This window comes from Martes martes, assembly GCF_963455335.1.
Source record: "Martes martes genome assembly, chromosome: 1".
NCBI classification, from domain to species: Eukaryota; Metazoa; Chordata; class Mammalia; order Carnivora; family Mustelidae; genus Martes; species Martes martes.
Window position 1 is genome coordinate 194856332 of NC_137888.1, and position 17413 is coordinate 194873744.

Sequence of the window (17413 nt, forward strand, 5' to 3'; positions counted from 1 at the left end):
CTGTTTCTCAGGGATCGGTCCCTGTCCTTCATCACTTGGTGTCTGGTGTTCACATACATAGTCTGGTTTTGGCTTTGTTGCTTCGGGTAGGAGGGTAAATACAGCATCTGCTACTACATCCTCACCAGAAGCAACGTCTCTCTTAATTCCATGTTGATGGTATTTTACGATCACTTTTATAAAAAATTCAAGTTATGAATAAAAATGCATGTGTTTTAAGTTTGTGGTTTAGCGAACATTGACACTCATCACTGACAACAGCCCTGTCAAGATAAACAGAAGACATATGCCACAGCCCAAGTATCTCATTTCCTTTCCCAGCCAAGCGCCCCTCTCCTACCTGAAAAAATCAGTGATCTATTTTCTATATTATGGATTAATTTTGCTTATTCCAGAACTTCAGACTCACAGCATATACTCTCTTTTGTACCTGGCTCTCTTCCCTCAGCAAAACACTTTTGAGCATCATCAATAACAATGCATTAGTGTTTCCATTTCTTCGTCCTGCTGGATAGTATGCCAATTTCTGATTCCATCACTATTTATTTTCCTGTTGACAAACATTGGGGCTTTTCCAGGTTGGAGCCACTAGAACAAAGTTCTTTGAATGTTCATAGACAAGTCATGGTGGACATAGGTTTTCATTTATTTTGGGTCATTACCCACAGGGATGGGACTGCTGGGCCAATATGGTTTTTGTTTAACTTTATGAGAAACTGACAAATTTTGCCAAAGTGGCTGAGCCATTTTATGCTTCTATGAGCAACGTATGAGTGCATAAATTGCTCTGTATTCTTGCCAACACTTGGTATTGTTCACCTTAATTTTAGCTGTTCTACTCTTTTATGGGTCTCTCATTGCAGTTTTAACTTGCATTTTCCTGGTGACTAAGGATTTTGACCATCTTTACATGCACATTGGCTGTTTTTATGTATGCCTTTATATAGTATCTGTCCAAGTCTCTTGCTAATTTTTAATTGGGTTATCTTCTTAGTTGTTAAGAGTTCTTTGTATATTATAGCTACAATTCTGTCAGATAACTATATATAGACAGAGGAAAGATTTCCCTTAGGATGTGGTTTCCCTCTCAGTTTCCTATTTCTGAAGGGCAAAATCATCTAGAAAGGTAATTTTTTGCTTTTTAATGGTCCATTTCAAGTCAGCATTTGTTTCAATGCACCAGCTAGTGCTTGTAGTATAATGTTGAAAAAAGGGGTGAGAGAGGAAGGATTACCTTGTCTCTAAGCTTAGGAAAAAAAGCATTTCAGTCTTTCACCATTAGGGATGGCATTCATTAGGTACAATCTTGTGAGGTTTTTGGTTTTTTTGTAGACAACATTTTTCAGGCTGAGGAAGTTCCCTAGGAAACTAGGAAGTATTCCTAGTTTGCTGAGTTTTTATCATGGTTACAGAACACGGTCAGTAGCATTTTCTGTATTTACTGAGATTATCATATGATTTTTCTCCTTCATTTGGTTAATATGGTAAATTACATTGTTTGAGTTTCCAGTGGTGAATTGACCTTGTATCTTTGGTATAAATCCCATTTGTTCTTGAAGTATTGTTCCTTTCATCTTGCTTGATTAGATTTGCTAATATTTGAGAATTTTTATGTCATATTAATGAAAGCTGTTATAACGTCTGTTTGGTTTCGTATTCAGGTTATTCTGGCTTCATAAAAGGACATGGAAATTGTTCACTCTCAATTATCTGCCAAAGGTGTTTTGTTTTTTTTTTTTTGTTAGGAATGACATTCTCGATCGTTTGACATAATTTACCTTTGACATCATTGAGGCCTCTAGTTCTCTTTGAAAGACGGTTTGTGATTTTGAATTCTACTTAAAAAGCAAATAAAGGGGCTCTTTCATTTTTTATTTATTTGAGTCCATTCCAGTAAGCTGTGTTTTTCAAGAAATTTGCTGATTTCTCCTAAGTTACTGAACTTATTCTCATAAAATGTTTTACCCTATTCTCTTGCTATTGTTTTAATGTCTGTGGTGATGTCCCTCTTTCATCACTAATACTAATAATTTATAATTTGCTTTTTTCTATTTTGATTAGTCTTGCTACAGATCTGATGTGAGTAAGCTTTTCAAAGAGCCCACTTTTGCCTTTGTTAACTTTACCTGTTATTTGTGTTTCCTATTTCATTGGCTTCCTTTCTTATTTTCCACTTACCTTGGACAAATTTTTGCCCTTCTTTTTCTAGATGCTTAAACGATAATGTAGACTATTGAATTTAAACCTTTCCTCTTTCCCTCCCAGCACTCCTTTAGACGGCTAATGCGAATTCTGAGATGTTGCATTTTCATTTTCCAGGTTAAAATATTTTATCACATTTACTGTAATATTTCTCCTTGAATTGTAAGTTAGAGATATGTCATCTAATTTCCAAATATTTGGAGAACTGTCTAGACATTTTATTGTGATCGACTTCTACTTCACATTTATTGCTGTTAGAAAAAACATACTTCTGAGATTTCAATCTCGTTAAATTGAGTGAGACTTTTGATGCCCATATATGATCTACCTCGGTTAATGTTCCATGTACTTTTGAACAGAATGTGCATTCTGCAGTTACTGGATATAGTATTCTATAATTATCAATTAGCTCAATTTGGCTGATAGTACTTGGGTATTACCTAAACTTAGGTTTTCTGTTTTTCTTCTCCTCGCTCTATCAATTATTGAAAGGGGATAATAAGAACTTTCATCTGTGTTTGTGGATTTCTCAGTTTCCCCATGTACTTTTTACTTTACAGTGTTCCCTTCATGCACATCAAAGCTTATTTCTTCGTGTATTTTATTTTTTTTTTTAAGATTTTTATTTATCAGAGAAAGAGACACAGTGAAAGAGAGAACACAAGTAGGGGAAGTGAGAGAGGGAGAAGCAGGCTTCCCGCTGAGCAGGGAGCCCGATGTGGGGCTTGATCCTGGGACCCTGGGATCATGACCTGAGCTGAAGGCAGATGCTTAACGACTGAGCCACCCAGGTGCCCCTCTTCATGTAAAGACATTTAGAATCCTCATATCTTCTCGATGAACTGATCCCTTTATGAGATGCTTGCTTGTATTGAAATTCCTTTTGTGTGGTATTAATATAGTTACCCCATTTTTTTGTTTTTAATCTTTAAATTTATAGTCTCTTGTATTTTTATATGCAGCTGACATGTCTTTTAATTAAATTGTGTCCACTTGCATTTAATGCACTTACTGATGTGGTTGGATTTATGTCTACCATCTTGCTATTGGTTTTTGGTTCATCCCACATGTTCTTTGTTCCTTATTTTTTTAATGTATATATATTTTTAAGATTTTATTTATTTATTTGACAGAGATCACAAGTAGGCAGAGAGGCAGACAGAGAGAGAGGAGGAAGCAGGCTCCCTGGTGAGCAGGGACCCTGGGATCATGACCTGAGCTGAAGGCAGAGGCTTTATTTAACCCACTGAGCCACCCAGGTGCCCCTTTGAATGTATATTTTTAAAATCTGGTATTATTTTCTTTAGCCTGAAGAATTTCCTTTAACACTTCCTATAGTGCCGATTTGCTGGTGACCAATCCTCCCTGCAAATTTCTTTAATTCATTAACTTTTTGAGGAACATGTTACTGAATACAGAATTGTCTTTTTTTTCTTTCAGCCCTTGAAAGATGCCATTCCACTGTTCTACAGCTGACATCATATCTGAGAATAAGTCACTGTATAATCTTAGTTTCTCCCAGGACATAATTGCCTTTTCCTCTCTGGTTTCTTCTAAAATATTCTAGTTTTTATTCTCGGCAATTTGCCTTTGATGGGTCTAGATGTGCTTCTCCTTGTGCTTATACTGCCTGGGGTTTGTTAAGCATCCTGGACTTTGAATTCACAGTTTCTAAAAAAATTTGCAACATTTGAGGCAAAATTACTTCTTTAGAAATTGTTTCTTCTTCAATCTCTCTTCCACTTCCGGAACTTCAATTTCACAGTTATCCGATTAATATCATCCTGGAGATCATTAAGTCTTCTTCACTGATCTTTTCTCTTTTTCTCCCAATGTTCTATCTGTTGATTCCAGATATAGTATTACCTCTATTTCTTCACTGAGCTTTGCCATCTGTTCCTTTAATATAGCCATCCTTTCCTTCAATTCTTTAAGTAGGTTTATAGTAGCAATTTCAAAGTCTTTGGTTTCTAATTGCAACACTTTTGTCATCTCTCCATTTGTTTCTACTGACTTCTTCCCCGTGACTATGAATCATGTTTTCTTGCTTCTTTTCCTGTCCTGTGACTCTTAATGATGTGGAGAAACGTTGGGGAGAACATCTGGATTCAGGTGTTTTCCTTAACGGGTGTTGACTTTTGTTCTGCCAGGTATCGAATTAATCGGCTACTTAACGCGAGTCTTTTGAAACTTGTTTTTAAGCTTTGTCAGGGCAGGTCTAACAGTAGCTCTTCTTACACAGGGAGAGGAGCCCCACCCCCAAGGCCTGGCTTTTCTAAAGTCTCAACTGAACATCCAGTGTATGCCTCAAGGTCAGTCCACTCCAGCTGATCAGAACCCCCCGTTTCCCAGCACGGTGAGGTTTCCAGCAGCTCACAGCTTCCTAGAGGCTGTTCTCCACCTTGTCTTGATAGTCTCATCTGGCACACAGCAGCTTAGTTTATAGTCAAAGATTTAAGAGAATCCCTAGGTTTCCAGAGCCCCTCCTCTGCACACCCCTCTTCAGTACCCTGCCCTGAAAATCCCAGCTGTCTCAGCAGCCCACTGTCTGTTCTTTGCCTCTTCAGCAAATAGTCTGCTGTCCTCTGCTGGGCTCTTCCTCCCTGTGCCTGAATCCTAACAGTGTCCTCAGGCAGAAAACCAGGGCAATTATGGGGGCTTACTTGATGTGTTTCCCTTCTCTTAGGGATCCCAATCCCGTACTGCCTATTTCCATTGTCCTGGGAGGGGGGGAACCTGCTTCAGAGGCTTTGGCCAGTTTTATAGCCGTTTATGGTAAAACGTCCACTCTGGAACTGTTACTGTGTTGTGGCTAGAAGTGAATTATAAAACAGTCTGAATTAGTCTCCCCATAATCCATTCTTCTAACAACCCAGTCCATGCATACTGAAGCAGCCAGAGTGATTTTTATACGCGAATTTTTCCATTTTGTTAAGAAAATTTTCAAACATTCACAGAAGTACAAAGAATTATGCAGTCCACACCCATATGCCTACCACCTAAATTCTGCAATTAACATTTTCTAGATTTTCTTTATCACCTGTCTATCTACCTTCTATCCATTCAAAAAGTCATCTTATTCTGTTGTTGTTGTTGTTACCTTAAGGTAAGCTGAAGACATCATAACACAGAATCAGTCTTCTAAAACACAAAGATAAATCACATACTTCCTGCTTCAAACTCATCAGTAGGTTTACCCTTTAGCTAATGACTCTGATGTGATCTAGGATGACCTTTCTTGATCTGGGTTTTCCTGACCAGTCTCTTCTCTCCACCCTCCTTTCCCTGCTCCCCGGGTGCCTGTCCCCGTGGCTTTGCTCAGTTATTCCAACATCTGCTCCCTCCTATGGCAAGGCCTTTGAGGAGTTTTCCTTTGACTGGAATACCTTCCCCCAACCTTCTCCCCCATCTTGCCTGGATGTGATGGCTGTTCATTCATTCTTCTCTTCCTCCAAGAGGCTTCTCCTCAGCCCCTGGAAATCAGCTGTGCTGTTTAAACACTCTCACAGCACCCCATACCTTTATTTCAAAGAATTTATAGAAGTTATCATTATAATCTTTGTCTTCCCCATTAGATAAAAGCTTCATATAGACAAAAACTCTACTTTGTCTCATTCTTAGAAACCCAGAGTCTAGTAAGGTGTTTGGCAAATACATCTATTATCGTGTAAGCACTTAAAAAATATTCATGAAATGATAACGTCACTTTTTTCCTTAAGAAGTCTAAGTAAGAGGGAAAAAAAAAAGTACCTAGCAAGATTTCCTGCTTCTTAATAGTCCATTATATTGAAGCCAACCAGCAGATACAGGGTCAGACCCCAATACCGCCTCCAGACATATTGCCCTCGTCCAAACTGCGGAGGAAAGACAGTCACTCAGAAAGCCCTCAAGAGACAGGAAATCCACAATTTTTCGGGGCTTCTAGACAGCCAGCCTAAATTCTCATAACGCGGTGGCTCTGTGTCTTCCTTCGATCCTCACAGACACAGCTCTGAATATCAGAGTTTTGTTTTGCTTCAGAGGGAAGATGTTTTGATGGTATCTTTCAGGGTTTAGAACCAGACACTGCTCAATACCTCACTCTGTGCCTCTATGCACGTGCTCTCCATCCTATGATATCAGAGCAACATGCGCCGCTCCCCTCCACCTCGGGGACCTGGGAGAGCCGTTCCATATGGGAGGAGGCTACTTGGGGCTGGGGTGTATGCATCAGCTAAATATTAAAATGAAACTCCAAGAAAGGAGCGACTGCCAGACTTGAGTAAAGATAAGCTCCCTGTACTACGGACATCTTGGTCTTTGTAGGTAGAGCTGCCCAGCTAGACCAATATTTCATGATCTCTGGCAGCAAGTCTACCAGCCTGCAAAAGAACATCTCACAGAAGCGGGGGGGCGGGGGGGGAAGACTGACATAAGGTTGACAGTAGCATCTTAGGAGCAATCGTCAGTATGTTTCTCACAAGAAGGCAAATTATTGAATTCATAAACATTCCTTCCGTTGTAAAAGTGACAGCAACCGTTAAGGCCACCGATCGCATAGGGAACATGGGAAAATTATGGCTTTAATTTTGACCATTAAATTACCAGCAGCTTTATGAAGAGCTGGGTTTGTGGATAGAAGTACTGTAGTGAATTCTCTTCCCCCAGGACTTGGGATCAACAGACTCAACAACCCGCCGTACACAACGCCGACACCAGCACTACCTCTCCCCCTCTCCTAACTGCCCATCAACACGCCAGAGGGCGGCGGAGGGAAGGCTGCCTGCCGGTGGAACGGCTGCTTAGTAGAGAGCTCTCCATCAGCAGGACGGGTGCCCAGGAGGGCACACGTGGCCAGAGGTGCCTCCCGGTCCTCCGAGGTCTTTGCTCTGCATTATTAAAAAGGAACCCGGTCAGGAACAGATGACAGCCACAGCTGACAAGTGAGAGAGCTCTCCTGAATGTGCTGCTAGTGCCTGGCTGGCTGCTGGCCACTGCTGTTGCCACGGAAACAGATGTCAGCTTGATGGAAACAAGGATCAGTGAAAACTTTCACTTACCTCTGCTTCCACTGATCCCCACAGCCATTTCTATGGAAACAGTAGCTGTGAGCCAGCGGCAGGGAAGTTACCACTCACTTGTTAATGTCAGGTGTGGCTAGCAGCCCGTGCCCCTCAGGTACCTCGGTACCAATAGCACCAGGATCCAGCTGCCAGCTACCCCCCAATAGCCTTTTAACTCTGTAACAAGAAAGTTCAGGGTTTGAAAGTATAGATAACCGTTTAGCCTGGTTCTTCCTGAGAAAGAGGAAAGACAGCATTCTTCCATGTGTAACTGTGGCAGGGCTCAATTCCTTCTTCTATCTAAGCCAAACCAGGTGAAGGCATTAAAGGGCCTATGGTGCTTTCCCTTGACCTTCAACCTCACTCACAGCATGACTTCCAAATGCAAGAGAGACCTCCAACTGTGTGGACAGATCTTTCACACATTAGCCTACTCAGACCAAAGACAAACCCAGCTAAATGGGAGAAAATAAATTTTGCTGCCACTGATCATTCAATGCATCTTTGGAATTCTGTTAGCATGATCATCACAAATTACGTACAGATTTTTTTTTTTTTTGAGTGATAAGATCTACTAAGAACCCTGTACACTCTTTGTCGTTTTTAGACTAGACCTCGATGTGGTTTCCTAGTCTGCTGGTCAGGATACAGAATTAAGTCATGAATCAATACAACTTCATTCCGTAATATAGCGACACCCAATCCCATGGGCAGCCTGACTATCCCATTGCCTAACAACACCCATTTTCAAATGCTGTAAGCAATTCAACGACTCTTCTAAGACGCAGCTATGTCAGAGCAGTTATGTATAGGAGGAAATTCCGGTGTTCGTTTTCAATCAGCAGATACCGGTAAAGTGTTGAATGAGAGCAAAATCTAATTCCAGTCATGAATAATTTATAAGAATGCCTCTTCCCAGAGGTTATGTCTCCACTTAGAAAACATTCACAAGTGATACAACAACCATCTACCTGCTATGTTTTGCCTCCTGAGTCAGTATTCAAGGAGAAGAAGTCAGAGGCCATCTCTGACCTCCCGTGGCTCAGTATGGTGGGGATTTAAATGGACCAGGGTGCAAACGATGAGGCCCCAAACCAGATCTTACTCTGGAAAATCCTGAAATCACGCAGTCCTGAGTCCCACGCTACCACCACCCTCCCTCCCCGTTCCCTCCGTGCCTACAGCTGCCTGGTCAAAGAGCCATACCTGAGTCTTCGTGAGGCCCTGGGGTCTGGTGCAACTAGAGCGGGGTATAGAAAGACCCCAATGGTGAAACTCAGAATGATCCACTAGTTTGAAAATGGCCTTTGCTTTTCTATAATGCTTCACACCTCCTCCACGTTCCTTCAAAACTTCTGAAGTTAAGATAAACGGGCCTTTGGTAACACACAATTGGAACAATGATTTAAAAAGATAGCTGTGATCTGGTAAATTGGAACTTATTGGGACACAAAGAACACCATTTAGAGATGAAGGACTTTGAACCGAGAGACTTGGGCTGGGTTCACATTCAGTCTTAGGTCACGAAATCTGCTTTACAAAGAAACACTTCTCTTCTAACATGCAAAGTCTGCTTAAGAAAGTGTTTCAAATATTTTCCCTAAGATGCTGGCAAAACCAAAGCTCCGAATTCATAGGCAAGTTACAAATGATTTTAATCTATTCTTTAAAGCAGGCCCAGGAGGTGGTTTATGTAACAATATCCTTCAGTAATCATTGGCTTATGTCATTATATATACACGTGTGTACGCAACAAAACATTTAAAAATATTATATAACTTTGACTTTCCACCAATGTAGGCCAATCTTGGCCCATTATTATTAGTTTAAAAGGACTGAGTTGATTCAATTTTTTCTTGCATCAAATCACGTTTTCTCTTCTCTCACGCAAGCCACCACAGTGACAAAGAGGAAGCGCGCTCTGCTCACGTGCACTGAATCCTCATACAACCCACGTGGTTGGTGCTATCAGCTCCACTGCACAGATGAAGAAACTGAGGCCCAAGCAGAATCACGTCTTGGCTCTCCAACTCTCAATCTGGTATGATTAACCACAATGCTACAGAAAGGCCTTTCCCTTACATTGTGCAAAAAATCACTGTCAGAGAGAACCTGAGTCACGACAATTTAGAGCTGTAAGACACTCTGTGGCTGACAAAGAACTTCCATGCCCTCCTCTTGGGGGCACAGAGTACAGGACTCATGTGTAAACAAAGCTCAGTTCCTGTGGTCACTTCCTGGGAAATCCAGAAAATGGCACACTTCGATTTCCAAAGAGCCCCTGTGTCCGTCCCCACTTCACCCAGAGAGGGGACAGGGAGGAGGTCCGTGGATTTAGGATGAAGACGCATTCACTGAGTATAATCCTTTATTCCTTTACTTCTACGTTCATTAGCTGAGATAAAGCCAGCCCCCCAATAGGGGGGCTGCACAGCGGGGCCATCGCTCCTTGAGGGACCCGGAAACCAAAGCTCAGGGCTACAAAGTGAAGTCCCAGAGTTGGTGAGTGACACTGGGAGGACCAGAACTCAGACCTTTGCCTCTCCCAGTCTCTTCTTGGGGGGTCTGAACCACACCTCGGGGGCCTTACCACAGGTATGCCTGGCATCTGGAGGGTCCTGCAGGTGAAGAAGTGAGCCCACTGCCCAGGACCACCATTCCCCCCCCCCGCCCCGCCCCGGGGAATGTGGCAGTGATTCTAAAGAAACCAAGCACTGGGACACCAACAAATTCTCTTATTCTATTTACTGGCAAAAAACCTCAAAAGGGACAAGGCGCTAAATGAACAATTTTAAAAACAGAAAAAGAAAAAAATCAAGCTTCTAAAAAAAAACCCCAAAGCAAAAAAACAAAAACAAAAACCACACACACACACACAAACCCCAAAAACAAACCAGAAAACCCCAGCATGAGAAGAAACAAATCTGCCTGACTTACAGACTTAAATGAGACATTCTTTCCAATTCCTGGCCATGAGGGGACCGTCTCCTCAATGACCATGTGGAATTGCAGCCCGAGCTGCAGACCTTCTCAGCTTCCCCCTCCCCAGAGAATGCTCTCGTCAGAGACAAAAGTCTTCATCTGTGTTCATGCTTGGTTACACAGGGTGCACACTTTATAAACTTCATACTCACCTTGAGAAAAGCCATCTGTTGTAAAACCAAAGATTTTTCCAAAGCATCCATCTTAGAATGCTTTCAACATGTACCAACACCAAACCAAGTGTGCAGATTAAAAACCAGGTCACCAATACAATAGGATGGCATGGCCACACACACACACACACACACACACACACACAGCTAAGGGCAGAAACACATATTTCCGATGGGTTGACAGACTTAAAGACACACGAGCATCATTGAATGAAACTTCAACAGAAGGCGATAGAGTTCCAAATGTCTAAAACGGGAGGCTTTTAGTTCAGCGCTTTAAGGATTATGTGTGTGCTGGTCTGGTGTCCCCTCGGGGGCCACGCGACACAAGTATTCGTCCTTTTAACACCTATCTCCCTCCCGTGTTCCCTACAAAAATTGTGAAGACTCTAAGACTAAAGCAAATTTTTAAAAATGCAACGAGGAAGTGCTTGTTTTTTTTGTTGTTGTTGTTGCTTTGGGGGCCAGTCAAGGGGGAGGAGTGGGGCGGAGGGGCAGGGGGTTGTCCAGGAAGGCGGGAGCAAGCTCCTGATCTGCTTCACAACCTTCTCCCCACTCGGCAATGAGAGCCTGAGCCCAGGGCCCCGTCAGTGGCTTAGACACACCCGCCACCTCTGTTCTCTGGCCCCGCGCAGGCCACGCTATTGCAGGCTCCCTCAGAACGGATCTACTTTTGTTCTGATACCAAAAGGTTTTAAAATTACTTATTACTGTCCCTAAAATAGATCCCAGTAAACTGGTTGTCCCACAAGGGTGTCCCCATTGTCAGCCTCCACGGGGATCAACATTTAATGCCAGCCGTTCAGATACGGAGCCCCTCTGCCCACCTTGTCCTTTCCCCTGTCTTCAGCTGCTTCATCATATGCCCAGGCGGTGGCTCCTGCTCTGGGAAGCTTGGAGATAAGGCATGTCACTGGCACTGTTAAAATTAGCAGTTTCCATGGCCTCAGTCAGTTTGGTGGAACTTAGGATACACGGGGCGCCAAGGAACGCACGCCAGCATTGCTGTTAACCTCGTGCAGGCCATTCCTGAGGCAAAAGAGGCACTAGGCTGTTTCCCCAGGGATAAAGTCCACCCGTACCAGCCGGACACTACCCTACGGCCATACAGCTTCATCAGCCTGAAAGCACCTTCCAAGTGCCAAGACTTTCACTGGGGGCCTTGCAGAGTCCATCCTCTGTGGGTGGGGGCTTGGTGGTGGGGGTGGGGGGTGGGGAATGCGGTCACACCCTCAGCCCGGCCCCACCCCCTCCCTGGGGGCATGGGCACTAGGGAGGGGCTTCCTGAGACGCACAGTCTGTGGTGTGAAATGGACCACATTCGGTCAAGGAGAACTGCAAATACGTTACCGCCTGAAGACAGGCAGGGCAGTTTAGAGGGTGGACAAGTTGCTGTGCTCTCTGCTCTGGAGAAGACCCTATTTGGTCAAGCGCGATACAGGGCGCCTCCCCGACTCGGCATTCCATAAAGGCAGCCACCCGCCCCACCTTGAGACACAAACTTGGAAAGAGGAAGATAAAGCAGGTGAGAATTCGATCACGTGGAATCAAGGGTCCCACCAGTACTTCCTGAGGAAGTGTGAGCACCATGCGTGACAAAGGCTCCTCTGGGGAGGTGGTCCCCCCGGGCCCCCAGGTGGGGGCTCTGCTTTCCAACACTGGTTAAGTTCCAGAGCAGCTTCTTGGAGAGCCCAGACAGCCCCTTCTTCCTCCTCAGGGTGCTCCTCTTTCTGGGTGTCTGTGGGAGGTGAGGATACAGAGCTACCCCAGGGGCTTGGGACGGCATCCCTGGGCACAGGCCAGGCAGAGCCCAGAAACACCAGGAACCCCTTCCCGAGTCAGCCTCCACTCTCCGCCAAGAATCCTCTCTATGGGTGTGTGGGTGGGGGGAGGAGGTCATCCAAGGAGTAGAGGCAGCCAACTGACATTTCAAATATGGCGACTGAGTGAGGAGGACCCTAAGGCCACAGGAAGTGTGTATGCAAAAGCTGCTCATTCCTCTGCATTAGGGATTCCACAAGCAAAGACTAATCATGAAGTAGAGGGACAATTCACACAGTGACAGCAGCAAAAAACCAAGCAAATAAATGACTTGAAGGATGTAAGATTCTGAAATTGTTCAGTACTTATGTGCTAATCGAGGTTCATTCCTCCTTCTCAATAACATCTGAAATGCCTTGGATATATTCGTGATAGGCTGTGGGTACCTCAAAAAGGCCGGGTTATATACTAATGGGAACACAGGCACAAAAGACATAAGGCCCTTTCCTGGGGAGTCACCAAGGCTGGGACTCCTTTCAGTCCCTTGCAATCCACTTCTGCACACGGGCACACCAATGAGCCCGGCTGCAGGGACACGCTTTCGTGAGATTAATAATGTGTGGCAAGCATCAGAAACACGGAGTCTCACAGACAAGGTACGGGCAGAGAGAATCACAGTTCAATCCAAAAGCAACACACAGAAGGGACATCAGAGTCCACACGCATGCAGAGAAGCCGCAGGGAGCAGCTGGGGGACACGTGGAGCTGCCCCACACAAGGCAGCAACGGACTGTGCAACACACATCTGACTGCTTACCCACTAAGGACACCAAGAACCAGGTTAAGGACGAAAAATGAGCCAAGGATGATCAGACTAACAAAATACACCCATGGCCATTCCCATCCTATCGCATCATTTACCTGTAAAAATGTAAGGAGATCAGTTATCAGTTATCCATTTACTAAAGAGCGGAATCCCAGGGGCAGCTGCCAGACCACTCAGGGCTTTGAGGGAACACTACTGCTCTGAGGACAGGGACCCCACCCAGGACCTTTCATTTTTGTCTCCGGCTAAGGACAAGTGCTGCTGCGGAAGTCGGCCAGGACCAGCTCGTTTAGCTACTGTTTTGTACCAATTAATCTGCATTTTGGGATCCAGACCAATAAAGCAATTATAAATGTATCTCATTTTAGGACAGACAAAAAGGGCAAGCAGTGAAATCTATTTAAATCCCAAGCAACAGCACTGATTAATTTCTGGTCGATAACCGTTCCATAGCTTTCTTTCAGTCAAGGCTGTGAGGTTCCAGGAAGCATCTCGGTTCGGGAAGCCTCGGCAGGAGAGAAAGCACCTCGGGGGACACAGGACATGTCTGGCACCCACCCGGCCGCCCCCATCTAACAAAACCTGTGTGGTCTTGGCAACTGCCCTTAGGACTCCGCTTTCAAGATGAAAGAGGTGTAGCTTACCCGCTCAATACACCAAGTACAAGATTTAGTACGAAAAATGACCCAAAGATGACGAGACTGACAAAATACACCCAGGGCAATTCAAATCCCATAGCATCATTCATCTGCAAGAAATAAGATGGTCTCATAGGAGTGGGTTAAAAAGAGGATCTAATAAAGAGAGAGGGTCACATTAGAGACAGCATTCTATACATTGAATTAAACATTTACTTAGATTTGGATCAGAGACAACAGTAGCCAAGGCACATTCACTATATATTCCCAACACACACACACACACACACGCACGCACACGCACGTGCACACACGCCCAGGTAGAGTCATCAAAGCTTTTAGGGCAAATAATAGCAGACTTTGACACGGGCATGGAAATCAGCTGGGATCTGGCTCTTTCTCACTGGAAACAGTCTTGGATCATGGATTTTCAGAACAGATCTTGGTCGAGCTCTTCTAAGCTAGTGCTTAGTTGGAAAGGATTTCCTACTCTACCCAAGTTGTTAGAACTTTCTGCTTTTAAAATTTGTGACGGTGGAAAAGTCTTACTTAGAGAGACAAACTTGTAACACCTGACTCTATAAATTCTTTTCCTTAAAAAAAGAAAAAAACCCTAAAATAATAAATTTCTATTGGGAGCCAGCCTATCCAAAGAAACCTAACTCACCTAAAATCTAGATGATCTACCATCAGTGAGGGCATGCATGGCTCAATGAACACAAAGAGGAAAGTGTTCAGAAGTCGACTAGCTGACACATACTCAAGGATGCTTCGGGGAATGAGATTTTTGCCAACTGCACCCAAGGAAAGACCCAGGAAAAAGACGTGCTTATCCCCCACACCTACCTTTGACCTAGACAACCCACCCTGGGAGAGCTGGCTTTAGCTGTGAGCTGACTGGGACGAAGTGAGAGAGGGGTGGTCCGGAGAAACCCTGTGCCACTACTTCTGGAACAATCTCGAGCATCCCAGTCAGAGGTGGCCTCTGTGGCAGACCCTCACCAGGGAGGTTTGGTCATGAATAGCTCTCATGCAGGAGCAAACAGGTGCTTCAAGGTTCATGGCTAGAGATGGAACTTTCCAGCAGCACAGGTCTGTGTTAAATTAGGCAAACACTTCTCCCAGGAAGGAGGTGTTCAGGACCAGTCCAGGGACAGAATGAAAGACCGCAGGCCTGACTTTGCTGAGCACCCAGAATCTTGCCCAAGAGAACTGTATGTGGTGAGAGTCATGGTTCTTGCCTTGCAAGTGCAAGCCCCTTTGACCTTGAAGCATGTGATTTTCTTCCATTTTACCTGGCTCCTGATTTTAGCTTTAGCTTTGCAGAGTGAAGTGCATGCATTTCACTATGTTTGCCTCATGCAGAAGCCAAACAGGAAGAGAGAACATTAAAAAAAAAAAAAAAAAGACCTAACATCTGTTGCTGAAGTCTAGGGAGAGGGCATAAAATCCCTTACGAAACACCTGTTTGGCCACATGAAAATTGATGTGCTTAATAGAACTCCTATCAGTCTGCACATCTCACATTGGCAATTAGAGTAATGAATGAACCCGGGCCGTGGCTGCAATTGTTGATCTAATTCAGCTGGATAAACTAATTTCAGCAGGAAGGCAGAGGGTAATTCTTCCAAAGCAACGACACCACTAAACTTATTTAAAAAAGCTGTGTGTGGAGAAGAACCAGGCTGCCCGGCGTGGTGGCCGGAGCCCCACCTGGAGTCCGGCTCTTCCACGGAGACCTCCCTGAGCCTGTTTCCTCTGGGTTGGAGCAGTGCAGGCAACAGGGGAGAGCGTGCTCATGGGGTGAGGGAAGTAAGGGCAAAGTCCGGGACTCTCATCAGGAGACCTCCCTCTTGTACAGCTCAGGCGCTGGAGGCCCGCCCTGGGAGGGCTGGCGCCAGCTGTCAGCTGACTGGGATGAGGTGAAAGAGGGCTGGTCAGCGGCCAGGCCTGCTGCTTTACCAGCCCTCAGTCAGATCTCAGTTTGCTGTTCCAGCGAATGTTCCGGGTCTGTTACACTTAGGAGGGCACTTTTTTTTTTTTTTTTTTAATTAAAGAAGCTTTTAACATCTTACGAGTAGGTGTTGGACAGATTTGCATTGGAGCAGAAATACCAACTGGAATGACAGCTGGGGGCTGGAGGGAAGGCCATGGAAGATGGTCTCTAACTCTCCAAAAAGGTGGGGGAAGACAAAACTTGAGCTCTAAGGGCCAGTCTTTCTCCAAAACTCAATCTTCTCAACCCAAGTCTCTTCTCAGAAGCTAGCATTTCTCAGACCTTACCATATACACAGGACGAGTCAGAACTAGCAAGCTATTCCCCAAAATACCCAAATAACAATAGAGACTCTGCTGGGGATTTTGTCTGCATGAGTTTATCAACAAGAGAAAACTCAGCACGAGCTGAAGGATTTCGGTTTAGATTCATTCTTAAAAGATTCACATCAAAGTCATCATATGGGGTCACCCGGTGCCTAGAAAACAAGATTCTTTTTAGTTTATGTTTTTCCCTTCATTTCAAAGGCTGAGATGCACAATCTTATCTCCAATTAAAGACCAACCTAAGGCTTTTTTTCCCCCCTTAAGTGGTGAAAACACTACTGGGAACCTGGTATACTGGTGGTGGCTCCTCTTAAAGAAGGAATAAAAGAAAGGGATGCCCTCAGCCAACAAGAGAGGAATCACCCCAGGTGTCTTGAATGAAACAGGTGGTCAATTTGACCACGAGAACTTCCTGTTGGAGTCTGGCAACCAGCCCCTCCAGAGGTGTGTTCATTGAGGAAAGAGCTTGGTGCTAAAGCAAAAGGTCATGGGTGATTTACATATGGTAGCTCTCTCCTAAAACCAACTCTATTTTAATTTCCTACCTTTAAAAAAATTTCCTCTGAATTGAAGAATTGGATCATGTAGTCTAACTGTGCATCCTGCAGACAAGAAAATTAAAGCCCAGAGAGTTGTGATGACCTACCCAAGGTCACACACGCAGCCCTATCCAGCCTTCATGCTCTTCCCCTGCCCTACACCCTGCTGTCTCCGTAGGCAACAAATAAGTGTGGGTCAGATGACAGTGTGATTATGCTTATGGAATGCTTATAAAAGAGCTCTAGAAGGACTTTTTTCCCCCATCAGAAATGGTTACTCCCACTCCCACATATCTAAAGTTTCTAAGTATGTCTTCCTGCATATTAGACCCACCCGCCTTTTTCTCAAGACCCAGCCGTCTCTTTGCCAGAAATTCTTGAGAATCAGGCATCAGTGAGCTTGAGAACACTGACTGACTAAATGTAATCTTGACAAGACGGGAAGTAATCCCTGGCAAAGCCTTTGCCTGCCATATACAAACACCTAAAGGATTGAGAAACTCGCTCTCAATCAATATCTACAACCTAATCTCCTTAGTTCTCTCTCAAGATGTTCCCTTTATATTCTAGTTGTACGAAAAATTGATATTTAGGGGCGCCTGGGTGGCTCAGTTGTTAAGCGTCTCCCTTCAGCTTAGGTCATGACCCCACAGTCCTAGGATCGAGACCCGCATCGGGCTCCCTGCTCAGTGTAAAGTCTGCTTCTCTCTCTCTCACTCCTCCTTTTTGTGTTCCCTCTCTTGCCATGTCTCTGTCAAATAAATGTGTCAAATAAATCTTTAAAAAAAATTGATATCCAAACATGGCCCCTCTACACTGAGGCAATGGGATTGTACCATGAGGAGCAGGAGTAACCAGTGTTTGTTGAGCACCTGCTCTGTGCTAGGAACTACGCTGGTCAAGGGAGGTCTGTTCTGGAACACAGCTG

General features: G+C 44.4%; 1 protein-coding gene across 5 annotated transcripts in view; it reads right to left on the bottom strand.

The window, feature by feature from the left end:
• Positions 1-17413, bottom strand: part of CACNA1D (calcium voltage-gated channel subunit alpha1 D) — a gene marked incomplete at its 5' end in the record, with an annotated part of 425478 nt that overhangs the window by 118104 nt on the left and 289961 nt on the right. For 3 of the 5 annotated variants that reach the window (XM_080805951.1, XM_080805954.1, XM_080805952.1), the window contains one exon: positions 12978-13081. In XM_080805951.1, coding sequence (XP_080662077.1) covers positions 12978-13081 — 104 coding nt within the window. Of the gene's footprint in view, positions 1-12977; positions 13082-13630; positions 13735-17413 lie in introns of all 5 variants that reach the window. The other 2 variants (XM_080805955.1, XM_080805953.1) reach the window with 1 other exon arrangement.